Source organism: Notolabrus celidotus, chromosome 18, assembly GCF_009762535.1.
Source record: "Notolabrus celidotus isolate fNotCel1 chromosome 18, fNotCel1.pri, whole genome shotgun sequence".
In the NCBI taxonomy this organism is placed as follows: domain Eukaryota; kingdom Metazoa; phylum Chordata; class Actinopteri; order Labriformes; family Labridae; genus Notolabrus; species Notolabrus celidotus.
The window spans coordinates 22,887,795-22,914,784 of record NC_048289.1 but is presented as its reverse complement, the minus strand read 5'-3'; the positions used below and the strand labels follow the sequence as shown (position 1 = coordinate 22,914,784).

At 38.6% G+C, this 26,990-nt stretch overlaps 2 protein-coding genes across 3 annotated transcripts in view; one reads left to right on the top strand and one right to left on the bottom strand.

The window, feature by feature from the left end:
- The window catches only part of LOC117830207 (proteasome activator complex subunit 4B-like), a 63,333-nt gene extending 62,200 nt beyond the window's left edge, over window positions 1-1,133 (bottom strand). Inside the window, exon 1 of the mRNA XM_034708231.1 lies at window positions 924-1,133. The gene's annotated coding sequence lies outside the window, so the exon portion shown is untranslated. The remainder of the gene's footprint in view (window positions 1-923) is intronic.
- LOC117830208 (thrombospondin-2-like) lies at window positions 565-26,064 on the top strand. Of its 2 annotated transcripts, XM_034708233.1 has the most exons (23): window positions 961-1,068; window positions 4,718-5,340; window positions 5,538-5,703; window positions 5,843-5,908; window positions 6,045-6,181; window positions 7,568-7,882; window positions 10,394-10,487; window positions 10,582-10,746; window positions 11,026-11,202; window positions 11,279-11,452; window positions 11,733-11,863; window positions 12,989-13,123; window positions 13,232-13,450; window positions 13,924-14,031; window positions 14,143-14,302; window positions 14,659-14,777; window positions 15,029-15,263; window positions 17,230-17,457; window positions 17,550-17,680; window positions 18,325-18,465; window positions 18,655-18,752; window positions 24,279-24,418; window positions 25,663-26,064. In XM_034708233.1, the coding sequence occupies exons 4-23, from the start codon at window positions 5,845-5,847 to the stop codon at window positions 25,668-25,670; spliced, it is 2,979 nt and encodes a 992-aa protein (XP_034564124.1). In that variant the 5' UTR covers window positions 961-1,068; window positions 4,718-5,340; window positions 5,538-5,703; window positions 5,843-5,844; the 3' UTR covers window positions 25,671-26,064. The 2 variants fall into 2 exon arrangements, with proteins under 2 accessions (XP_034564123.1, XP_034564124.1); XM_034708232.1 differs by lacking the exon at window positions 961-1,068 and adding an exon at window positions 565-853 and having other exon boundaries at window positions 4,718-5,703.
- The last annotated feature ends 926 nt before the right edge of the window (window positions 26,065-26,990 follow it).

Sequence of the window (26,990 nt, the reverse complement as noted above, 5' to 3'; positions counted from 1 at the left end):
TTTTCGCCATGATGAGTCTCATAGTGGGGCCGAATATTTAACTCTTTAAGCGCTGAAACCTGCTGCGAACACACAAAAGACACAGGTTTCCCTTTCATCTGACACAGAGTGTAATGTTTACTGCAAAATAATATATATATATTATAGTCATGAAGACGGTAAAGTTGACTATTCTGGACCCCTCAGCTCCAACAGGAACAGTTTGCTTGCTGGACAGTGTTGTATGCAGGGGTGTAAGGCTCGTGTTAGTAGTTAGTGGATCATCTTATAGTGCTCTAAAAAGACTTTATGAATCTCAACCGGATTATGCAAACAGCAAGCAATCTATTTTCTCACTTTGAGAAAAAAAGTCCTGGAAAAAAAGAGCCGCTCAGGTGTGCTCCATCAGCACTATGATTTTATGCGACCCCTAGAGGACAAATTTGAAATAGTAGTTACTTTTATTAAAAAGTTGCAGTAAATGTCTTCTCTGTAATTTTTTCACTTTGCAAAGTACTTCCACGGGCCAAATTGGAACCTCTGGCGGGCCGGTTTTGGCCCGCGGGCCGCATGTTTGACAGTCCTGTGTAAACAAGTAACCTCAGCTAATAGGGAAGGCCTATTAAAGCTGGAGTTGATAGTCAGGGAAAACTGCCCCTTTAAAATACACAAACCAGGCTCAAATAGATACATCTTTTAAATCTATTCTTGTAAAGTCATTGTTCATTTATTTGTAAAGGTTATGGCACATATCTAAAATGTTTGTTTCTTTAAAGTTGAAAGAAAATCACATAAAAATGCAGCCTGCTCACGCGCTACAAGAGGCACTCGTCTCGTGCACTGTACTCGCTGTGACCTGATGAGCAAACTAAAGGTAAGAAACGCGTGGTTACTCTACTGATAGCTATTGCTAGAAGGAAGCTGGAGATGGGAAGAGGACTCACCCTTGAACTACAAATCCCAGTGAAGCTCCCAGTGGGTGCGTGCAGCTAGGTAACCTTCCTAATAATAGGATGATCTAATAACTGGATTAATTACCCTCTGCTGCTCTACTGACCCACAATGACTGCCGAGAACGATGTGTACTTTGTGAGTCAGCAACTGTGTCTATCTATTTAACTAGCTGTCTGTGTGTTTATACATACGTCTGACTGACTGTCTGTCTGCCTGTCTGTCTACCTGTCTGTCTGCCTGTCTGTCTGTCTGCCTGTCTGTCTGCCTGTCTGTCTGCCTGCTTTTCAATACCAATAACAAAGTGCTTCACAGTGGGCAATAAAAACAAGAAGAAGTGCAAAGCAAAATGGAGCGATGAAAAAAAAAAACCTAAAAAGAATGCAAGCTTATAAAACAGACCCTTAAAAACAGAGTTAAAATTAGATAAAATCACACAATAAAAGCTCTTCTGTAAAAATGTGTCTTGAGTAATGACATAAAACAAGGGACTGACTCCTCTGGCAGGCTGTTCCAGAGTGTAGGAGCCCTGACTGGAAACGCCCTGTCCCCTTTGGTTTTCAGTCAGGTCCTTGGAACAGCTAACAGAGCACTGCCAGAGGATCTCAGACTGCGTCCAGGTTTGTAGGGGGATACAAGCTCAGAGATATAGAGAGGGGCAAGTCCATGTAGTGCTTTAAAAGTCAGTAAAATAATCTTAAAATCAATCCTAAAATCAACAGGCATCCAGTGTATGAGCTAAAATGGGGGTGATGTGGGCACATTTTTTAGTTCCTGTTAAAAGACAAGCTGCTGCATTTTGAACTAATTGGAGACAGTGGATTGATTTCTGGCTAAGACATGTGTACAAGGAATTACAATAATTGAGACTTGAGATAAAAAAGCATGAATGAGTTTCTGTAGATCTTTAGCTGGCATTAAGGACTTGACTTTAGATTTCTGAGCTGATAAAAACAAGACTGGACAACTTTTTTCACAGGAAGACTAGCAATCACTTTGTGGAAGCCAATGTGGATCCCAATGAAGAATAAAGCGAGACAGTTTATAACAGTATGCCTTTGCAAGCTAGATGCTATTTTAGAATGTATATGACTGAACTCAAATTTGCCAAAAATGAATAATTATTGTCCTTTACTTATAAAAGAAACAGGTTATCCATGTCTATCCTTGAATTCTTCTGATGATAGATAAGAAGGATAACTTGTATTTTTGTAACACTTTTTAAATCAGCGTAACAAAGTTATTGAATTAAGCCAGGCTGGTCATTACATTGTCGAACTTTAAAACAAATGCAAGAAGATTTCATTAGATTGAGACAGAATATAGGAAATAAAAAATAGTTTAAAAGGAATAAAAGCACAAACCCTCACATGTAATTATACTCCCCACCCAGATACAAAAGGGAAATACAATTTTAAATGGGACTCGCCCAGATTAAAATATTTAGGAACAAACCTTACTAAAGATATGTCGAAACTTTTTGAAAATAACTATGGACCCATTAATAAAGAGATCAAATCTGACATTTCTAGATGGACCCTCCTCCCACTAGATATGAGTAACAGAATAGAAATAATTAAAATGAACGTGTTGCCACGGCTTCTTTATCTCTTTCAGTCATGCCTCTAGAGGTACCCCAAAAACAATTTGATGAGTGCAATGCCTGGATCTCAAGGTTCATTTGGAACAGTAGAAGACCCAGGGTTCAGTTCAAAACACTGCAGCTGAAAAAAGAGAAGGGAGGAAGAGCTTTACCATGCTCACAAGATTATTACTATGCTGCGCAACTGAAGCCCTTGGTATACTGGTGTGCTCCAAATTATGAATCTAAATGGAAATACTTGGAAACTACACAGATAAAAATTCCAATACAATCTGTAATAGGAAATAAAAGCCAAGCTGAAAGACAGTATATCTGCTTGAATCAATGGACTTTGTTTACTCTTAAAATATGGTTTAAAGTTTTGAGGAAGTTACAAATAGAGAAACAGGCTCGGGTCTTGAACTGGGTAGCATACGATCCAGATTTTGAACCTGCTAGATTGGACGGGGGCTTTAAACAGTGGGCTAGGAGATGAATAACTTCTTTTTGTACCCTCACCTCAAACAATAGATTTCAGAGTTATGAATCAATTTCAGACACATTTGGACTGGAAAAGCAAGACTTCCATAGGTACTTGCAAGCCAGAGATTATTATAATAAAGAATTACAAATCAAAGAGGAGAAGGAACACAATATGATTTCTATATTTCATGATGCATACCAAACAAAAAACAATAAAAAGTTGGTCTCAAGACTATATGAAAGTATACAATCCTCTAAAAATCACTCTACAACATACATTAAACAAAAATGGGAGAGGGAGTCAGAAATACAGATATCAGAAGAGATCTGGATGGAAATATGTGAGACACAAGCAACCACTGCAAACTCAAGGTCATTGAGAGAATTCGGCTGGAAGAATGTGGTGAGATTTTTTATAACCTCTAAAATAACAGCTCTGCAAACAGGTACACAAAGCCGAGGCCTCTGTTGGAGACAATGTGGTACATCTATGGCTAATCACTATCATGTTTTTTGGGCCTGTCCGAAAATCCAGCCTTACTGGAGAGAGGTGGCTACCGAGATAAATAAAATAATAGGGGTGGATTTAGATTTTTCTTTTTTTACTTTATATCTCGGTAGAACACCACAAACAGTCCTACAGAAAGATAGATACCTATTGAAGATACTTTTGGCAAGTAGCAGGAAAGCTATAACTAGAAAATGGTTGCAATTAGGTCCCCCAACAGTGGACCAGTGGTGTGGGATCATTAAAGAAATCTACTGTATGGAGAGACTTACTTATGTTTTAAGACTTCAATTGGAGAAATGTATTGAATGCTGGGAAAAATGGAATGTGAATGCACCTTGAATAGTATGGCATATGATGTAAGTGTAAAAGAATAGTATGTTCTTGACTGTAACTCCCACGATGATCCCATGTTATTTGTTCATGCAAATACATAAAATAAAAAGTGAAAAAATAAATAAATAAATAAATTTAAAAAATTAAAGGAATAAAAGATTATGCAAGAAAATAGAAGCTGAGGAAAGGATGGAAAAGGCTCCCAGATAAAAAAAAACACGCCTCATGAAGGGACCTCTTTGCCCTCTGACCTCCTCAACTCTTACATTACTGTGCCCCCTTCCATCCATGTAAATCCCTTTACTTTAAGCCCATGTAATTCTCTGACCACTGCATACTTAAAGCTGCAATCACAGCCCAGTCTGGCTCTCATAGCAGCAATAAGGTCTCGTTGTCAGGGCTGAGAGCGTAATACAGGAAGCCCCTTTCAGCTGGTCTGTTATGGGCCAATTGCTGCAGCTCCACTAAGACCTTTTTTTTCTTAAGCTGCCTGATTGCATAAAGTGACCACTTTCTCAACCCCGGCTGCTTCCACCTCGCCACTAGTCTTCCTGTTGCTTTTGCAGGTGGTTGCAGCTCATCACAGCCTGAGCAGAGTGCCCTCTTTAAGACTATTTCCAAGAAGACAGAGTGACTTTAAGATCCCAGAACTGAATGTGCCTTTTACTTTGCGTAGAAGAACTTTACCCCAAGTCTTTATCTGTTATACATTCCCTTAGATCTTGTTACTTTTAGGTCTTCTTTCTGCGTCACAGACAAGAGCACTAACAAGCAGCACCTGTTTTCCCTGTCTCCACCAATGACCCGCATCCAAAGAGAAACATCTTGCCTGTCCCTGTTTGTTCCTTCTCGTTGTCATGCTTTTTTTTTTCTTTCAGATATCTGCAAAAAAGGGAATTTGTTGGTGTGTTTGTACGGGCACAGAAACACACATCTGCGAGATTCATTATTCCACAAGTGGAGGCTACAGATGGAAAATATGATTCAGGACGATGATGATGCCTCTCTTTGACTCAGCAGGGAGACAACCGAACAGAGAAAAAGAGAGAGGAAGAAAAAGGGGAGGAGGAAAGAGAGAGAAAGAAAGGACATAGAGGATGATCCTGTTGGAAGAAGTTTTAACATCCCACTGTTTCACTTATTTTTACTTCAAAATCTGCAGAAATCAAGACAAACACGTCTTAAAATATACCCATATTGATCCTCTCATTTTCATCAGGGATTAACGGGGGTGCCAGTTTTCTCGCTCCAAATATTTTGGGAAATTCAGGCAGCCAATATGAGTGTGTATGTTAATGTGTTTCTATGTGTGTGTGCATGATTTTTGTGTGTCTTTCAGCTTGGTGAGTGACAAGTATAAACGATGTGTCTGGGGAACCTGCATCGAGACGTCAACACAGACACACACACGCGCACACACACACACAGTTCCACATTTCCTTCCATCCAGCTGGGTTTCTTGCTGGGAGATATGCAGCCCAGCTCATCGCCAGACAGACGGGTAATATATGGCCCCCGCTCCTGCGTTACACACACACTCACACACACACACACACACACACAGGGACACACACTCTCAAACAAATACATAACCACATTAGGACTTTCTGCAGAGCTGTATGCAACTTCTTCCCTCACATTTCACTCTCACAATCTTCGTTTTTCTTTTGGATGCTTCCAAAATAAATAACTTGAAAGCTGCACCGGACTTCAAGGTGAGAAGGAAACAAGGAGACAAGGAAATAAGGGAAGAGAAAAAGGCGACAGACATTCCATCACAGCCCCCGTGGAGGTGCTGCACGGAAGAGCCAACCAGCCGTGATTTCTAATTGCAGAGAAAGGCAGAGCAGCAAGAAGCACGCAGGTATGCAAGGTTAATTCCCTCTTCATCTTCTTCTTCTCCTTTATCTCCTCTGCAGCAGTTCTGCTTGTGTTGTGCGCTGGTGTAGCAGTATAGTAGCTATACTTCATGGTGACTGCATATGTGATTTATGTGTGAACAGGAATGAGTCCGCTGAGAGGTTTCCCCCTGGTTCTGATATTGCTACAAGCAGCAGCTGTTTGTGCAGGTACCACATCCTCACAGAGGCACATAGAATATCTGCATTTAAATATGTGCAGAAATCCTTTTTTCACCATTATTAATACTGATGCAGAGAGTATTAAATCTGACACTGGTCAACTAAACTTGCACCTTTCCTGCAGGTGTGGGTGGTGCAAAGGTGGACAATGTGTCGTCACAAATGTGTCGTCATCCATGTGACGAGCTGGTGGGCTTGCTAACAGAGATCCACGGCCTGAGGATTGTGACTGGGAACCTGCTGGAGGATTTGGACAGAGTTGTAAGAGTCGTATATAATCTGCATTCTGGCGACTGTTTTACTTGTATTTGATACTCTTCCTAAGTTATATTTTGGGGCGTTTTTGCCTGTATTAGATAGGACAGCTGGAGAGAGTAGAGAGTGGGGGAAGACATGCAGCAATTGGTCAGGGCTGGGAGTCAAACCAGCGACCGCTGCGACGAGGACTGTAGACACTGTTTATGGGGCACACGCCTAGATCACCAGGCCAACGATGCCCCCGTATTCGATACTCTGATGCTGCTTTAGTTCGATAAATAGGAAGTGAACTTTAGAAGAAATAGAGAATTATAGATGATATATTTATTTTCTTTTAAAGGAGAATTAAAAAATGTGAAAATTTTTGGTGCTGAACTATTCAATTGGCCCGTTAATGGCAACATTAGGCCCTTAAATGGTCCAAATCTGGCCCTTTAATCATAGATGAAAAATAGAAATATGAAAGAAGAAATGATAACACACAATAATGTGTTTGAATTTACAAGATATTTCTTTTGTATTTAGGCTTAGTAGTTCAATTATTTTTTATTATTTTTTATATTTTTTTATATTATTTTTATTCTATCTTATTATTTTTAAACTATTTTTGTTTTTCCTGGTATTTATTTAATCGTATTTAATTAATTTATTTGGTTTAAATTTATTTTATTCCATTTTTAGTTTTAAGTATTTCATATCACATTCATCTGTTTTTTTATGTCTCCTCTCTTTTGTGGAGCACTTTGGGCTGCATGCTTGAATGTATGAAAGGTGCTATGTAAATAAAAATGAGTTGAGTGTTGAGGTCTGTTGGCAAGCTAAGAAACACACAGCAAATGGATTGAGGATGATGAAACAGAAGAATCATGCTACAAAAAATATGAACTCCTTCTCCAGAGTTAAACAGATACATGTGTTGTTTGCACATGTAGATTGTAGCTTTAAGGTTCTGACATACATAGACAAAATTAAAAAGGAAACTGTCCGATCCCTTGGCACTTCACACTTTTGAAAAATGTCTCTCTTTAAAAAGTAATTACAAAAGCCAGTTGTGCACTTCAACATTTCACCATTGCGCAAGGAGACAGTTAATGAGAAGGCTGTCTAAAACTGCAAAGAGACTTTATTGTGAAATCTGTCGTCTCTCAGTGCGAGTGGAACAAGTGGACTAATAAGTTCTTCTGGCAGGAAACTGTGGTTTGTGGTGGATGTCTTGGTAATTTGGGGGAAAAACACAAACACAGGGAAAACCATCAGTGTTAAAATGTTGACTATGAATCAGCTCACCCCCATTCAAGCGTAATTCAATGGGTTCAGTGTGCTACACAGAGCAAGAAAGAATGACTTTAGTGATTTGATAATGCTTTTTATGTTTTTGTGTTCTCTCAGTTAAAAGAAAATGAAGACATGCGTCTCTATTTGGCTGAGCTGAGCAGCAACAACACCAGCTGGAGCAGCAGCAATGGCAGCCTGAGCGACAGACACAGAGGTAGCGGCCGTGATGATTGGCATAGGGATGGCCGTGACGATGGCCATGGTGATGGCCATGGTGATGGCCATGGTGATGGCCATGGAGGAGAGGATGGTGATTTTAATGACCCAGACATGGACAGAAACGGGGAGGTGTGGTGTGTTCAGGATGGGCGAGTGTACGATCAGGGGGAGGACTGGGAGGAGGACAGCTGCACCTCCTGCACATGCAAGGTCAGTGCTGAACAAATGTTATGCAAGTAAGATTTAAAATATTCAAGGTGGGAGGATGCCTGACAAGCTTCTGATAAGATTGTTAAAATTTACATGAAGGGACAGAGGAGTGAAAAAGACCATTTAAATCAGGGGTGTCAAGCTTATTTTTAGTTCAGGGGCCCCATACAACCCGATTTGATCTAAAGTGGGTTGGACCAGTAAAATAAGAGCATGATGACCAGAAATAATGACAACTGCAATATTTTCCCTTTGTTTTAATGCAAAAAAAGTACATTATGAGCAAAAAACGCTGTTGTATTTTTTGGGGGTGGAAATTGCAGTAACTTTTATTTGAAAATTGCAATTTATGTTGTCTTTGTCATTCTTACATTTTGCAAAGTCATCCTATGGGCCGGATTGGACCCTCTGGCAGGCCGGTTTTGGCCCGCGGACCGTATATTTGACATCCCTGAACTAAATTGAGTTTTTGTTGGGGTTTTTCCCCCTGCAGTTACTTCTTTGTTTACATGAACACTAATGATTGTTGTTTTATAATTATTCTTATTTAACAAATGTGGAGGCAGCTATAAGTGCGCAGCTTTATGGTCAAAGAGAAATGTCATTGTAGGGTCAAAAGATTGAACTGTATTGTGTAATAAAGTGTAGAATCGTGCAGTCCTATATCGTATCCCACTGTTTTATAACATACTGTACCGCATGATACCATACGGCATGTAACGTACCACATATGGTATGGTAAGGGCGTGAATATATCTGTCTCGTACCGTATGGAACTCTATCGTATCGTATTGTATCGCATTGTATCGTACCGTATCGTATTGTATTGTATCGTATCGTATCGAAAAGTATCATACCGAATCTTACCGTATCGTATCGTACCGTATCATATTGTATCGTATCGTATTGTATCATATCGTACTGTACCGTATTGTATCATATCGTACCGTATCGAATCGTATTGTATCGTATCGTATTGTACCGTATCGTGTTGTACCGTATCATATTCATATCGTACCGTATCATATCGTATTGTATTGTATCGAAAAGTATCATACCGTATCTTACCGTATGGTATGGTGTCGTACCGTATCGTATCGTATTGTATCGTACCGTATCATATCGTACTGTATCATATCATATCGTATCGTACCGTATCATATTGATATCGTACCGTACCGTATCGTATCCTATCGTATTGTATCGTATCCTACAGTATCGTATCGGATCATACCGGATCGTATCGTACAGTATCGTATCGTATCGTACCGTATCATATTGATATCGTACCGTATCATATCGTCCCGTACCGTATCGTATCGTATCATACCGTATCATATTGATGTTGTATCGTATCATATCGTATCGTATCATACGGTATCATATTGATGTTGTATCGTATCATATCGTATCGTATCGTATCATACCGTATCATATTGATGTTGTATCGTATCATATCGTATCGTATCGTATCGTACTGTATCATATTGATATTGTACCGTATCGTATCGTGTCGTATCGTATTGTACTGTATCGTATCGTATCGTGTCGTATCGTATCGTATCATACAGTATTGTAACGTATCGGACCATATCGTATCGTATCGTACAGTAGTGTATCATATCGTATCGTACCGTATCAGACCATATCGTATCGTATCATATCGTACCGTATAGTATCGTATCATACGGTATTATATCTTATCTTATCTTTATTTATTTATTAATTTATTTTGGAATCACATGAATTCACAATTATAACGATTACACTGTTATTTGTCATCTACCTTATTTTTATATATATTTTTATGTACATGTATGTTATAAGACCAAACTGAAAGGAAACAAAAAAGAATAATAACCGAATAAGAGGTGTCTGTTTCATGAGAAAATAATAAATACAAATACTTAAATACACAGAAGAATGTTATACACAGTACACCATCAAATCAAGTGTTTAAATGTTTTCTCCTCGTCTTTATTTATTTTTTAAAATCCTGGAACAAAAAGAGGCCCTTGACGCTCACTCCTCTGTTTTTGTTTAACCTTACAGGATGGGTTTTCATATTAAGGGGAAACTCACTTAGTCGCTCTCATGCTGATACTTAGATTGAAAGATCAATTCCACTTTCAGATATGAGAGCGGGATCGATCCCCTCATCTCATTCTTGGCGAGACGGCAAATAAGCATATTTTCCAAAACGTGAAACTTCTGTTTGATTTATTAACCTGTTGGGGAGATCCCAAAGTTCAACTTTAATCCAACATGCTTTCATTTAATTCTAAAGCTGCTTTTGTTAGTCTGTATTTCATCCTCCACTCTGTGTCTGGTTCTCTTTATGAAACATCATTAGTTTTAGTCAAGGGTGGATTGAAGGAGAAGCCAAACGTATTATGAGTCATGACAGCAAAAAAAAAGGTCTCCAAGGACCAGTAAACATCTGGCTCAAGCTAACCTTGACAGGCTAATGCATGGGCTAATTTCTTGTGTTTGTTTCTCCACCTTGAGCAGAATGGAAAGGCGGTGTGTAAGCTGATGTCTTGCCCTCCTGTTTCCTGCCTCAATCCCTTGTTTATTGATGGAGAGTGTTGCCCTGTGTGTCCCGGTGAGTGCAGTTTGTCTTCAATTAAAATGCACACTAATTATAATGCAAATATGAAAGAGTTAAAGTAGCAGTGTATGTCTCTGTATGTTTTCAGATAATGACACTGGTTGGTCTCCGTGGTCTGAATGGACATACTGCTCTGCCACCTGTGGACGTGGAGGTACGCAAAGGGGTCGATCCTGCAATGGCATCATGCCGTCCTGCTCTGGCCCATCGGTTCAAACGCGCAGCTGCATGCTGGCAAAGTGCGACCGCAAGGGTAGGACATCACTCTGCATGCCTGATGTGTCATGTCTTGGTTGCATTTATTTTAGTGATTGATTTAGAACAGCCCGTCCAAGGGAATGATCGAATATCCCTAAAAGAGCACAAATATGGAACTTCAGACGAATGGATTCTCGAGATTGTGATCATAATTGGAAACATGTTGCAGTTCTGCGGATGTATACACAGTACGGAGCTGTGGTGGTGGTCTGTGCTGCAGACTTTTTCAAGCTTGGACACTTTACAAACTTTCTGTGTTTGTTTCATGTCTAAGGTCGTGCTGACGGAAACTGGGGCCTTTGGTCCCCTTGGTCTGCATGCACGACTACATGTGGAGACGGTAACAACACACGTGTTCGTCTCTGCAACAACCCCCCACCGCATAAGGGGGGCAGAGGGTGCACCGGCAGTGCCAGGGAGATGCAGTCCTGCAACAATACCCTCTGTCCGGGTGAGTTTCTGTTGACAAATGCACAAACAAAGCCCCCTGTTAGAATTAATGTTTTACGTAATGTGTTTGTCTTAAGTTGCTGGAGGTTGGACCAGTTGGACTGGATGGTCACAGTGCTCAGCATCATGTGGTGGAGGCCTTCTAAGTCGGGAAAGGGAGTGTATGAATCCTGCCCCACAGAACGGAGGGAAGCATTGTGCTGGAGATGCTACAGACTATGACTCATGTAACAAACAACCTTGTCCTATAGGTAAACCTAAACCCTCTACGCAACCTCAGGCTTAACTGTGTATGCACACATTATTCTACAAGTAGCTTCACATGCAAGAGAGAAACCTAATTCCTTTTTTAGTGGTTCAGCATGTTTTGAAAAAGTAATGGTTTCAAAAAGCACATCCTGCAGAACTTCCTGGGCCTTTGTCCAAGGACAGAAAAGACAAATGACTCATTAATAGTTCCTCAGATAATCACGTTACCTTTAACCTAGACTTGGATTATTTGCATTTTGACTCATTCGTTTGTGTTTTCAGACGTTTGTTTACAGTCAAACCCATGTTTTCCGGGGGTGAATTGTACTTCACATAGCGATGGATCGTGGGAATGTGGGCGCTGTCCCCTGGGTCTGAAAGGAAATGGCACCCACTGTGACGATGAGAACGAGGTAACAGTGTTTCACTGATTTTTGTCCTAACTAGCTTGTTGTAGCTGCTGTCAGCTTATCTTGCATTCTATGTTGACTGAGCACCACTGTGGTCCATGCATTCATGGTCCCCAGAGGATGATCCCTGCAACCTTGTTGATTCCCGGACTTTATTTATAATAAGAGCACATCAAAGTCTACGTGCATGCCCTTTAATATACAGCAACATGTAACAGATGGCTTAGCACAAAGTGTTGTACAAGTATTCATGGTCCCCAGGATTCAAGGTCCCCAGAGGATGATCCCTGAAGACTTGTGGATTCCCTGACTTTATTTCTAATAGGAGCACATCAAAGTCTACAAGCATGCCCTTTAATAAATAGCAAGATGTAACACATGGATTAGGACAAAGTGTTGTGCAAGTATTCATGGTCCCTAGAGGATGATCCCTGCAGCTTTGTTGATTCCCTGACTTTTCTTTAATGCAAGTAGCAGGATCATGTTGTAATTTTGAGTTGCATCCACTGGATACAACAGAACTTTACTCTGGTGCACATTTATGTTCCCCTGAAGAGTTCTATCATTAAGTCAAAGTTTCGCTCTGTTTTATACTCTACTTTATGACCAAAAACCTGCCAAATGGAGGATTTTCCCATCAACCTCTGCTGAACTTTGTGTTTACTGCCAACCAGCAAATGTTAGTAAGCAAACACATTGAATCAACATGTTGTATAAACATGAAACCTGCTAATTATCTGCATGTTAGCTTTGAAGTTGTAAGCATGTCACAGAACCTTTGTACTGAAATACATCTTCACAAAGGAGCGTGCATTCTTTTCAACTCTTGGATTTACTGTCTGTGTCTTTTTTTCAACATCAATGACACGCACTATAACTCACAAGTCGGGAGGAAACTTTCCAGATCCCTAAAGTGTCTCCCTGATCTTCCTCTGATGGCTTTAACACTTCATGTTGGACGTGAAAGCACTGATTGTTACAGCGTCCATGTTGAAAGAAGCAAATGTTGTGACACCTGGCAGAGTGAACCAGCTCTTAATCATCGCCTGTCATGTCTTGTTTAAATGCAATGCTAAATTGCTAGCTGTACTTAGTAATGGTTTAATTTGGTGTGTCAACTCTCTGCAGTGTGAAGTGGAGGGTGTATGTGTAACACAGTGTGTAAACACAGACCCCGGGTTCTACTGTCTGCCCTGCCCTCCTCGCTATAAAGGCACCCAACCATACGGCCTCGGACTACAGGAGGCCCAGAAAATCAAACAGGTGCGTGCTTTCATTCTTAGATGTTGTATGTTTTATTTCTATTGTGTCTTTAACTACTTTCCTCTCTATGAACCTCTATAACAAATCTCACCTGTATTTTCTTTGTAGTTGTGTGAACCATATAATCCCTGCAAAGACAACACACACACCTGCCACAAGTATGCTAATTGTGTGTACCTGGGCCTGGCATCTGAGGTTTTGTACAAGTGTGTGTGCGCTGTTGGGTTTGCAGGCGACGGCTCCTTGTGTGGTGAAGACTCAGATCTGGACGGTTGGCCCAACAAGAAATTAACCTGCAAACAGAATGCAACCTATCACTGTGAGAAGGTAAAATAATAATAACAAAAACAACAACCACAGTAATAACAATATCAATAATGCTAATAGTAACAACAAAAATGAATAAATGATAAACAACAATAATAATTACAACAATAATATAAATCATGATAATCAAAATAATAAACATGAAAATGGTTTGATGTGAATTTATATAATAATAATAATAAGAAGAAGAAGAAGAAGAAGAAGAAGAAGAATAAGAATAAGAATAAAAACAATAAGAATAATCATAAGAATAAGAATAATAAAAATAACAATAATAATGATAATAATAAGAATAATAAGAATAAAAATAATAATACAAATAAAAACAGTTATAATAATAATAATAATAATAATAATAATAATAATAATAATAATATTAATATTAATAATAAGTATCATCATCATAAAGAAAAAAATAATGAATTTGCTGTTTTCTGGTTTGGTGTGTAAAACCATGTTCTGTTTGGCTGCAGGATAATTGCCCTATGCTACCAAACTCAGGACAGGAAGATCTGGACCGGGACGGACAGGGAGACACCTGTGATCCTGATGATGACAATGATGACAGACCAGATGAGAGAGTGAGACTGTAACTTAAATATGGAGAAATCTTGTAGAAACAAGGGCTGAAAACAGGCTAATATTCAATAAACCTATGGGTATGTGAGAGAATATATATATATCTGTGACAGGACAACTGCCCGCTGGTATACAACCCTCGGCAGTTTGACTCTGACAGAGACGGGGTTGGAGACCGCTGTGATAACTGCCCGTTTGAAAGCAACCCGCTGCAGACAGACACTGATGAAAATGGAGAGGGAGATGCCTGCAGCATCGACATCGATGGAGACGGTAGGAGCTGCTCACTAAACCACCACTGAAATAAGCTGTTATTCATCCAATTATATCAGTCTTTTACAGAATCCCATGAATACATTTTGAAATGAGACTTGTAGGTTCTCAATATGTCCCACAAAAACATGTGTTTGATACAGTAAGTCACAGCTTCATTGGGACAGAGCTAAAAGGACAAATGCATCCAGTCGTAATGAGCACTACAGACTGAAATATGGATTGAAAGCATTAAACCGAATACTTCCTTGATTTATGTTGGTTTGTGCATCTTGATTTTAGTGAGCAATAAAACTGTACAAGCACAATTAAATGTTATTTATCTGCTGTGTCTGTGTTTTTGTCTCTGATTCCAGATGTTCTGAATGACCGTGACAACTGTCCATATGTTTACAACACGGACCAGAGGGACACAGACCTGGATGGCGTTGGAGATCAGTGTGACAACTGTCCCCTTCTACACAACCCACTGCAGGTTGATAAACATTTAACAAAACACCAGAATCTTTGGAGCCCAGATCAGAAAAATGTCCTGAAAAAACAATGGAGATCAGCCTCACAAAACATCTGCTATGAGGTTCCTTTTTATAACAGGCCATCAATCAAGGAAATATTACCGGAACATCTTGGAAGTCTGTGCTTGTTATGCCGAAATAAGCACAGAGACGTCTGATTTAACATTATTTATATACCTTAACAGTCTGTTGTGTGTGCGTGTGTTTTCAGCGTGACTCAGACAACGACCTGGTGGGCGACATGTGTGACAACAACGAGGACATCGATGAGGATGGACACCAGAACTCTCTAGACAACTGTCCCTACATTCCCAACAGCAACCAGGCCGACCATGATAATGATGGGAAAGGAGACGTCTGTGACCATGACGATGATAATGATGGTATACCAGATGACCGGGACAACTGTAGACTGGTGCCCAACAAGGACCAGCTGGACTCTGATGGTCAGTTATTCTGTCTTATTTTTCAAGATAAAATTAGAAGAAGAAAGTGTCACTTGTACTGATTAACTGTATATAAAGACTGACGACAGCCAAAACATTTTTGAGCTCCCCCTACTGAATGGCTAAAGTATAGGTTATAAAGCCAATCTCCTCCATGTCAACAGATGGGAGATGGGGCCAACTTCAGTAAAACCAAAACACACATTGCATACATTTTTCTCAAACATGGTTACATTTTTGCTTCAACATATTTATTTTTCATCATGATTATGTATGTGCAATTGTTCTTTGTGATTCTGGAATATTTAGCTTGAATTAGTAAATACAGTGCAACACTGTGATTGAGAGCTCTTTTGACTAATGGGGCTTCAGCGGCCACTGTGCCCCTGGTAAAAGGGGAACAGGGAAACATGGACTAGGGATAGCAAAGTGGCTTACAATACAATGCATACCATATGATACAATAGGGTACAATGGTCCGCCCCGCCTCCACTGCGCCAGTTTATCAACTTCCGCTCAGTGGACTCCATTAAATCCACAAGAATATCTTCCTTTAGAAATTGCAATGTACCTTTTCACCATACTGCCTTTGGGCAGTCAGCTTTTTCTGTGAAAGACACAACTCAGTGGAACACTTCACTGGAGGATATTGAGAACTGTGAATCTCTCAGCAGCTTCAAAATCAAACTGAAAAGTCTGCTAAAGGACACACAACACTGCAACCACTGATTTAATACTTTTAACTTGAAATACAGTATTGTGTGTGTGTTTGTGTGTGTGTGTGTGTGTGTGTGTGTGTGTGTGTGTGTGTGTGTGTGTGTGTGTGTGTGTGTGTGTGTGTGTGTGTGCTTGCGTGCGTGCGCGTGCGTGCGTGCGTGCTAACAATGTGATGTTTTAATTGTGACCTGCCAATTCATTTAATTTAGCTTTAAGCTAACTCAATGCATCAAATTGTGACATTTATGTTAAATATTGTACATGGTCCCTTTACAAATAAATCAAATAAAAAAATTTATAAAAAAATAGAATACATGCAATAAGATTGAAGTGTTAGGATACATACAGTATAATATGATATGATATTTGATACCTGATCCATGGCCTATACATAATGATAATACCACAATACAGTGATTCTAAAATAGAACAACCATATGATGATACATCAAGACATCTCATTAAGGTAGATACAAATGCCCTTAAAAGGTAATGAGTCAGGACGAATATACACAGATGTACATGGAGCCTATTTAACATCTGGCAACTGATGGAAACTAGTCTCTTGGCTAACTCTGGCATATTTACAGAAATGTTAATCAATAAGCATTGACAAATGTAAGATTTAAAAAATAAAAGTATTAATATACCCAATCCCTACTGTAGTCTGTTGTATTCATCATTAAGTTGAATGTTTGGTATATGCTAGATAACTTTTGCGGGATATCGATATCGGGTCCATCAGCCGATTCCTACAGCACAACATGTCAGCGCCTGTTGCAGGGATATTTTGGCTTCACTTATCTACAAAGATGGGGGCCACCGTCCATCTTTATATACAGTCAGTTCTTGTACTCCTAACAAAATTACTTAAAGTCCAACAATAAGAGCGAAACAGATGGAAACGTATGATTCATAATTTGCTGCCTCATGGGGAAGATAGTCTGTCAATTTATGAGAAATGTATTTTGCAGTCATGCAGTTAAGTCTTTTGACCTTCAGTCCAGTAGGTCTGCAGTGATCCAGGTCATATTAATGTTGGACATCAGCATGAACCGTTTACAACTCCCTGTAGTAAAATCTATCAAAATAAAAGATTCTAGAATTCATCCACTGCTACACAAAACTTACTTCCTACATTTGCACTTTGTCACTACTTATATTATTTCCTCACCTTCTTGGCAAAACCAGATTCCAGGGAATCCTGTTGACTGAATTCCCTTTTTTTTTAATTCCATTCGCTCTGCAGGTGATGGCAGTGGAGATGCATGCTTTGACGACTTTGACAATGACAGTATTCCAGATGCGCTGGATCCCTGTCCGCTCAACCAGGATATCGGCTCTACAGACTTCAGGAAGTATCAAGTAGTCTTGTTGGACCCTAAAGGCACCACGCAGTCGGATCCTCTTTGGGTGATCCGCAGCCAAGGCACTGAGCTGCTGCAGGCGGCCAACTCTGACCCCGGCATTGCTTTAGGTAAGATTCAACAACAACAACAACAACAACAACAACAAAAAGAATACCTCCGAATTTTGAACCTTAAAAAGAATATCCATCTCTTTAAACAGGATATGACAAGTTCAGCGCGGTAGACTTCAGTGTGACATTTTATGTCAATACAAACCGAGATGACGACTACGCAGGCATCGTGTTTGCCTACCAGTCCAGTCGACGCTTCTATGTTGTCATGTGGAAACAGGTTTGAATTCTGACACATCACACTATTATATGCCAGTAGCGGTTGGTAGTGGTTCTCTATTATTGTGAAGCACTTTGTAGCCTCCTTCAGAATAGTGCTATATGAATGAAGTTAAAATGTAAGAAAATTCTCACAGACCTGAGAAGAAGCTTCAAGACAAGTGGATTGGTCACTCTTAAGAATTGAATCAATTGTTTTAAAAAGAACACAGGGATTATTTAAATTTCTTGAAACAATATCAGAGAAATATTTGGTCTTTTCAACTTTGACAATCCTCTGATATCTCCTCCAGCTATCTTTAAGACAGTCATACGACGCCTGGAGCTTGTCTTACTTCCATTTACGCTCAGCCACCGTACACTGCTGTCTAGCTGCACGAGTAATGTCATTTATCCATGGCTCAGACTTAGGTTTGGGACGCATGTTTTTTTGTGGGGCAACAGCATCAAGAATGGTGGTAGAAGTGGAAAGAAAAGATGAGGTTAAATCCTCCGTGTTCAAATAAGTGTAAAAGTAAATATGAAAAACAAACATTTAAATGATTTGAGAAATAAGAATTGTACACCTCTTTGTGCACATCAGCAGTCCTCTACTACTTTAAATAACCAACTTCACCTCCACATCCCTTCTTCCCACGAGCACAGGTGTCTCAGGCTTACTGGGAGACAAAGCCGTCCAAAGCTTTCGGCACAGCTGGAGTCTCCATCAAACTGGTGAACTCCACCACGGGACCAGGGGAGTACCTCCGCAATGCTCTGTGGCACACCGGAAATACCAGACACCAGGCATGACTCAGCATATTTATATATGACTTTATATTCTGCTCATCAAATCTCACTCAACTTGACTTATCTTGAAAATGTCCTCACATAACCTTGAACAGACCATCTTTAATAAAACCGGCTCAGTAAAGCTCAGATACTGGATTAATGTTGTCTGCTGTCCTAACATTGGCGTGTTTGTGTCTGTTTCAGGTCAGAACTTTGTGGCATGACCCCAATAAAATTGGCTGGAAGGACTACACAGCTTACCGGATGCACCTCATCCACAGACCAAAGACTGGGTTCATCAGGTACAAACACTGACTTTATAACTTTTAGAGTTTTGAAAGCTTTTATTACTGGATGATCATGATCTAACTATGATGTTATTTCCAATAAGATTTTTAAATTAAGCTGGCTCTAAAATATCCAAAGTTATGTTGGAAAAAGATTATTTTCCCTTCTGTTATCTGGACAGGCTTGCTCTAGTCAAGACTAATTTCTGTTGAAAGGGATAATCTCTAATAAGTCTTTTGATACGTGAGCATGTAGATGTCTTTCAGCCAAAGTATTTGTTGCTCGGCTGTTTTTTCTCTTTTAAGTCTGAATTTGTGATCTGAGGTTTAGATGTACCAACATTTAAAGTAATAACGACAAAGCTTTGCTCCACCAAAGTGAAATATAACCACTTTAGATTTTACCTTTACATTTGATTTTACCTTTAAATTTAAAACTGAAATTCAAAAGTGGCTTTAAAGGAAAATATCAGGGGTTTCATTTGTTTAAAACACATCACCTTGGGTGTGGGTTTGGCGTAATAGTAAAATCGTCACTCAATCAATCAATCAATCAATCAATCAGACTTTATTTATAAAGCACTTTTCATACAATGACATTGTAACACTTAGTGCTGTACATAAAAACAACTTATAGAATAAATTAAGAAAAAAAAAAATATATAAAAATAAAAAGACCCCCCCATCCTAATCCCAACCCCACCCCCGACCCCAAACCCACCCCACAATCATGTTAAGAACACAATATATGCAACAACAATAATAATAACAATAAAAATAAAATAAATAAAGGAAAAATAAAAAATAAGTTGCTGAAGGAACTGAGGAAACACTCTCATGATATCTTAATGAGGAAACACTGGAGGTAAAATAAGATGTTAAAACTCAACACAGGAAATTAAAATCACCAAAATAAAATAAATTTCTAAGACAATAAAACACTAAAATATTAAACCATTAAAAGAAAATAAGATGCTATACCTAAAAATAAATAAATAAGATAAAATAAAAAGTGACTAAAATTTGAACTAGATAATAAATGAATAAATAAAGTAAGGTGAAATAAAATGTGCCCGTATAGCGAGCGGCCTGGGTTCAATTCCAGCCTGTGGCCCCCTTACCGCATGTCATTCCCCCCACACTCTCTTAGTTTCCTGCTCTATTAAATGCCCTCTCTTCTCTAAATAAGGCATTACCTTTATACAGAAGCGTATTGCATTCACATGAGAAAAAAATAATTCAATTACAAGAAAAGTTTTTGGAAAAAAAAAAAAAATCTGCTCTATTTTTCTGAATTAACGACATACCGCTATATTAAAATCCCATTAGCACCTCAAGGCCACACAAGGAAGTAAACATGCCCCTGTTGTTCAGTTTAATCCAGTTTTATTTTGCTTTGGGTTTAGAACATTGGGAGATACTAGCGTCTCTAAGTAATTTGTCAACATTACGCAGGCACCTGAGGACTTTGCAGCTGTTGATAACTCATCCATTCAGAAAAACTGAGCACTTTTCTCGTAATTCCGAGATAATTAACTTGTTAATTAAGAAAAACAGAGCAGAATTATTTTTTTCTCATGTGGATGCAATACACTTCTGTACCTTTGCATCATTCTCCTGGGTTGTTTGAAAATATTTGGTAATTGTCTACCAGTTTCCAGGCCACCACAAGTTTCTTTAATTTCTGAATAGCATGAAAATAAACTAAAGGACTTCAGACAACTTAAAGGTGTCTGGAAATCATGTCTGTTTTTTTTTAAAATATATGTAACAGACTTTTCTACACATAAAATGTAAACCTTTTAAATTAATCTTATTGTACAATGAAAACAGACTTGATTTTTATTGATGATCACAAATGTAAAAGCAGGTTTAAGTGATTTATTTTGTTTGTTTGTTTGTTTGATTTAAAGCTAAATTGCAATAATATTTCATATGAATGAATTCCTATTACAATATAGTTAGAGCAAGTTATTTCACACAATTCTGATGCCCTTAATTGCCGGTTTACTCTTTCGCAGTATATGGAAGATTTTAAATCTAGTTTCTGTATCAAAATTATTTGGAAGTAAGCAAGGTGATGGCTTAGGGAACAACAACTAATAAAGATCCATCTGATGAACTATTTTGACACTTTTTTAAATGGTAATGACAAACGTAGATAAAAATTAGTTTAGATATTTCAATTGCTAAACTTTTTGAAAGCAGTAAAAAGATGCAGCAAGTAACAATATCAGTTGCACTTACTGTCACTGCCAGCAGGGGGGGACAACATGTTGCACTGCAGGTTTATTTAAGAGATTAAAAACAATATTTTTATTTTTATTTTTTTATGGAAATGTCACACTCCAAAGACGGATAGTACACATTAAAATCACAAGAAAATCTTCACCATACATGTGATTTGAACTAAATGAGGTGAAATATGCAAAAATTGTGACATAGCCCTTTTAAAGGCACATTAGAGGCTCGGTTAGTACCACTTCAGTTCATGTAGCTTTAGCTGGAGCAACAATCTGTTGGATAACTTCTTATACTTGTGAAAATCCCATTCAGGCCCAGTTTTTTAAGAAGAAAATTTGTCCTCAGATGTCCTTACACCAGAGACCATCATCAATCTCTAGGAGTCATTATATCACAACTGTGTTATTCACTTTCAGTGTTGTACTCTGTTCTCCTCAACCTGCCACATCTACTTCTACTTCATTGTACTTCTCACTAATGGACTTCTAAAAACAGCCCCAGGCAACGTGTTCTCTCCCTACTTTTTATGAGCAGAAAAGTATCAGTACCATTGTGAGGTTTCAACACTGAGAAAAACCAACGGGAAAAGAGAACAAAACTGAGACGTGCAAGGCCCAGTGGTTCTGAAAATACCCTCACAGAAATCTGTCTTTGACGTGGCAAGCAATGCTTGTGTTGAATTCTTGATACTGAATGATTGTAGGATGAAGGTATTCTTATTGAATGTTACACTGAAAAGAGGCTCCTGCTCTTTGTTTGTGAAGGACACACGCACATTGGTGTTTTGTTAGTTACCATGAACTACTTTTGATACAGCTCTGTTTGACGTCATGTTCTCAATTTTAGACAGAAAGAACACATTAAAACAGGGAACAGGAAGGGAAAGTACAAGCACAAAAAAATCCAGAAATGTTCCATGCATTAAGATTTGTCCGCAAACAGAGATGCTTCTCCACACAAATTAATGTGGCATAGCATTTGGGCTGCTTGTCTAGTTAGTTCCCTCCACATTGCAATTAAAATGTCTTCAGTCCATTATTATACAACATAGATATTTGACAAGAGACGATTTCATAACTATCCCTCACCATTTTTCATGTAACTCCAAGTCTTGATAACATAAACAATACCTATAAGAGAGTGGATTTAGATTGTTTTGTGTTTGTTTAACAGACTGCCTAAACCAGGGGCGTCAAACTAATATCTGTTCAGTGGCCACATACAGCCCAAGTTGATCTGAAGTGGGCTGGACCAGTAAAATTATAGCATAATAACCTATAAATAACTACAACTCTAAATGTTTCCCTTTGTTTTAGTGCAAAAAAGTACATTCTGAAAATGTTCCCATTTAATCAACCATCTTTCCACAAAAACAGATGTTGGATTATGCAAACAGCAAGTAATCTATTTTCTCAACAAGCGCTGATCAGGTGCGCTCTGTCAGCTCTATGATTTTATGCGACCCCCGGGGGACAAATCTGAAATAGTAGTTACTTTTATTGAAAAATTGCAGTTAATGTCTTCTCTGTAATTTTTTCACTTTGCAAAGTCGTTCTTTGGGATAGATTGGAACCTCTGGTGGGCTGGTTTTGGCCCGCGGGCCGCATGTTTGATACCCCTGGCCTTAACAGTGCTTAAAGTTACCCATTATGACATCAAAGACAGTGGTCATAACAAGCGGCAACCTCCGGTCTAAAAATATGAGTCAATGCGGAAATGTTAGAAGCTGCAGTTCATCGAGGATCCGCTTGAGGCTGGCTCCGGAAGTACCGGAAGTCACATACACATGAATGGGAAAAAGACGATCTTTGCAGCATTAATAAACACGTTTACAGCCTGGTACAAAAGACGAGTGTAGTCTGAATAGCTCATTTCTCGATGTCCTCTCACTGTGAGGGGGGTGAATTTTTTTCTAATTCGGCAATTTCGAAGTTATTGAGATCACTAGTCTTCCAATGAGAGGCTCAGCTGCCTGCAGGAACACTGCAGCTGTTGGCTAGGAGGCTCAAAGCCCGCCTCTTTACGTCACACTGGCTCGACAGAAGCAATATGGCTGCCGCTCCCGATTGGCTTCAAAACAGCGTTCAGAAACAGATGGGTGACGTCACGGATACTACGTCCATATTTTTTACAGTCTATGGGTCATAATTGTGTAAACAGAAATTTAACCAACTAGTCCAAAGGTAAGAAAATAGTCATATAAAGTCTAAATTGAACATAACCAATAAAGGATAGCAGGTTAACTATGTTATATTGGTTTGCTGAGTGTGGCTAAAGTTAGCAGAGCTAACACCAGCATTCAGTCTGCTTTGCAGGTTAAGGCCACATGCCTGTCTGGTTATGCATTGCATAACATCTGTGCTTGTTTACATCAGGTTAGTAGGGCAATACAGCATCATAGCAGTAGCTCTTAACTACTTGAGCTACAGCCCCAGCTAGAGGCGGGTAACTGTGCTACAGCTTAGACACAACATTTGGCCTGAATCACAGGCCTACAATAATACAAGTATTTATAATTCCTTAACCGACCAGTAGTTCTGGTGCCGACTTGCGAGGATGACAATGTTTAACCTTACAGTCAACTAAACACTCACACATACCTATGAGCAGCATCTTATTGTTGTTGCCTGCTGATAATTTAAGCAATTTACATATTTTACCTGTTTTATTTTGCTGTTTTAGGACGCATGATATTTTATGAGATTATGTTTTTACTTAAAGCTCTTGTGAAGAACTTTGGGTTTGTATTGAATGTGGCGCCCCCTGTGGACAAAATAGTTTTTGCTGATCATGTCCTAAATGTATGAAAGGAGTGTTTTTCACTAAAAAATCTCATCATTTCTTTTAAAAGTCAAACGTTTCACATATCTTGAATCTTTATGTTTTTTGGCAGTGCTTTTATTACACCTACCCCACTGTAGCAGCTTCAGACTTTAAAAAGAACTGTATAGAGATAAACAGTTTCCTTGCTAATTGTCTCATTTGCTTTTTTAGGTCATAAAGTGGCATCAGTATTAATTTCCGTTGGTTTCATAGCCCGCTAGAAAATTCCTCACAGTAGCTTTAACATGTTATTTTATCATTTCCTCCTGCTACATACATACAATATCATTTCAAAAGTAAGAGCAGATTACTTCTTTCATGCAAAACTTCTAACATGTTCTTTCCACTTTTGATTTTAAATGGAATATACATTGGTGCTGCTATTGATTGACAGACGGCATCTCTCAGTTGCCAGCAGTTCTAGCTGGTATGCACCCATGGTAAAACAGTAATACATGACTAATACCTTTGCAGGGTGGTGGTGTATGAAGGCAGGAACATTTTATCCGACTCGGGGGCGGTGTATGATCACACCCTGGCAGGAGGCAGACTGGGACTGTTTGTCTTCTCTCAGGAACACGTCCTCTTCTCAGACCTCAGATATGAGTGCAGAGGTAAGACAGTGACTAAATATTTCTACTGATAGGAGATGGAAGAAGAACTCTATCCTTTAGGTATCTGAAAACACTAATACAACAATGTGAATATTCTGCATTACAAGTTAAGTACAGAATCAGGGGTACCTTAGTAAAAGTTAGGATGGGTCTAAGGGCCCATGACTGGCAAGGGCCCTAGAAATTATTATAACACTTACAGTATCATAACGGTGGGGCCCAATCCCTGTTAAAGCCTGTTTTAACCACTATGGGTTGGTTTTTGAGTCAAGTGGCTAACCCAGAGGTCAGATTATGCATAATCCCTCTTGCTGTTCTATATTCATATTGAATGTAACACTAATATTTTATAGTTTGTTGATTGACCTTGTGGTTGTACACTTTAGCGTGATCATACTCTGTATTATAAATTGGATTTAATTTGATGTTAACCCTCCTGTTATGTTGCTGGTCAAATTGACCCTTTTTAAAGTCTGTTTTAGGCAATATGTGACTTCCAAAACAGCTAAATGCAGCATAAAAATCCGGGCAGCATGTGATAGAAGAGGTGTCGTGTTAATTTTGTAAAATAAAATAAACAAAAATCTATGTCATGTTAAACTATTGTATTTATATTTAAGGCTCTCTAATGTACATTGAAAAAGTTTTAACATTAATTTTAATGAAAAACAAGTGAGTTATCCTCATTGAACCATGATCTGTGAGAATCAAAGAACACCAATTGACTAAATCTTGATTTAAATGGTTAGTAATGGAGTTAAAAACTAGATTTAAAAAAATGTGTATTGGGATTTTTTGGCTTTCTGACCTCCTATGGTTCTGACACTTTTGGATCATTGAATGTGCCCCGGGTCAAATTTAATAATACCAGTAGTTCAGAAAGTGATGTTGTCCTTTGTGAACCTGATACCTGAAATGCCCTGCTTAGACATTGCTTTTATGAAAAACATGAAATAATGTTAGAATTATTGATAAATCTCAATCTGCAAGTAGTAACACCAGTTATATTAATGAGGATGGGTAAACTGTTACGTATTCCTCTCTGAATTGCTAGGGATTAGACAAACAAAGGAGTATCATATGGAAATATGTAAGTACAAGCACAATAGTTGGATACATTTAGTAAATTACTTTCCACAACAGTTAGAAGTCACTGTACCTCTCTCCTCCAGCAATTGCAGATCAGTTCCTCTTATCAAAGCTGATCCTCTGATGATCTGTGACCTTTCTTTTTGTCTCCTCAGATAACTGAAGAACCCACCAGAGAGCCACATACATTTAAGAACATTTCAGCTCAGCTAAGAGAGAGAGAGAAAGAAAACTACGCACCAGACCCAGGCCTTTATTTTACCACAATAATCCATTTCATCCTTCAGCTATCAGCTTTTTTTTATACCACAGCATTAACTTCAGGCTGCTATCTCATCCCCTGTATATTACTGTAAGACTCAGAAGTAACTGTATTCTAGTGACAGTTACCTCTTTATACTTTCATTTGCTTTACTTTGAATGGTTGTAAATATTTATTTATTGATGCCAGATGCCAGATGTGAAAGGATGAAAGAGGAGGATGTACTGCTGATGGAGTAAGTAGAGCATTGTGCAGATGTCTGGTGGTAACTTATCAATAAAATACTTGTTTTTCACTTGTTGTTTTCCTCCCTTTTTCAAAATACTCCACTGTACAGCTCACGTACTGCTGTGGAAACGTGGTCTGTATCGCCTTCTAGTGGTGAAAGCACTAATTGCATCTGGGAAGGAGACTGACAAAGGCTGGAAGGTCAGCAAAGGTAATAGTGGAAGAAGTCATCATGTCATTTTAATATACTCATAAATTGTTAAAAAGAAGGAACAGCAAATTATAGATTCTACAATATCTACAATAAATATACATTAAAAATGAAATAAAAATCCACTTTATTTAGATTATTAGATTAGATTTGATTAAATAGTTCTGTAGAACATCTGTACTTTAAGTATTGCATCAAACACTATTTATCATAATGTGCTGAAGTGCCCCTTTAAAGGTGCAGTGTGTAGAATTTAGCAGTGTTTCGCTGAACAGAAAGAAATGGAATATAATATTAATAAGTATGTTTCAATGAGTGTATAATCACCTTAATTAGAAATGATTTAGTATTTGTTCACTTAGAATGAGCCTTCTATATTTACATAAGGAGAGGGACCCCTTCCATGAAGGCCGCCATCTTGCTCTGCAACATTTCTACAGTAGCACAGAATAAACAAACTATACACCTTGCACATTTTTTTTAAATAAAGATTACTTGATAAAGAAAGGATCATATATATTATGCATCACAGGAGCTTCTTTTCCGGGGGTTGAGCAATAACGTTATATATTCCCCTTTCTACACTCTGTACCTTTAATTGTTTTTTTTATTTGTATCTTTATTTGGAATGGACAGGTAGATACAACAGCATAGCAACAAAAGTAAAAGCAAAAAAAAAAGTCCTTCCAGTTGTGTTTGTTTTGAGTCCAGAAAAAACACGACATCAGCCATCCTGGAATAAGAGTCCAAAGAAGGTAAGGAGGTCATAGACCATGTATCAG

Excerpts from the sequence above, each read along its gene's own strand:
- LOC117830208 (XM_034708232.1), top strand. The coding sequence starts at position 5,845 with ATGAGTCCGCTGAGAGGTTTCCCCCTGGTTCTGATATTGCTACAAGCA. Across the intron at positions 11,203-11,278 it reads CAACAATACCCTCTGTCCGG|TTGCTGGAGGTTGGACCAGT; the intron begins GTGAGTTTCTGT and ends GTTTGTCTTAAG. Across the intron at positions 18,753-24,278 it reads CCAAAGACTGGGTTCATCAG|GGTGGTGGTGTATGAAGGCA; the intron begins GTACAAACACTG and ends ATACCTTTGCAG.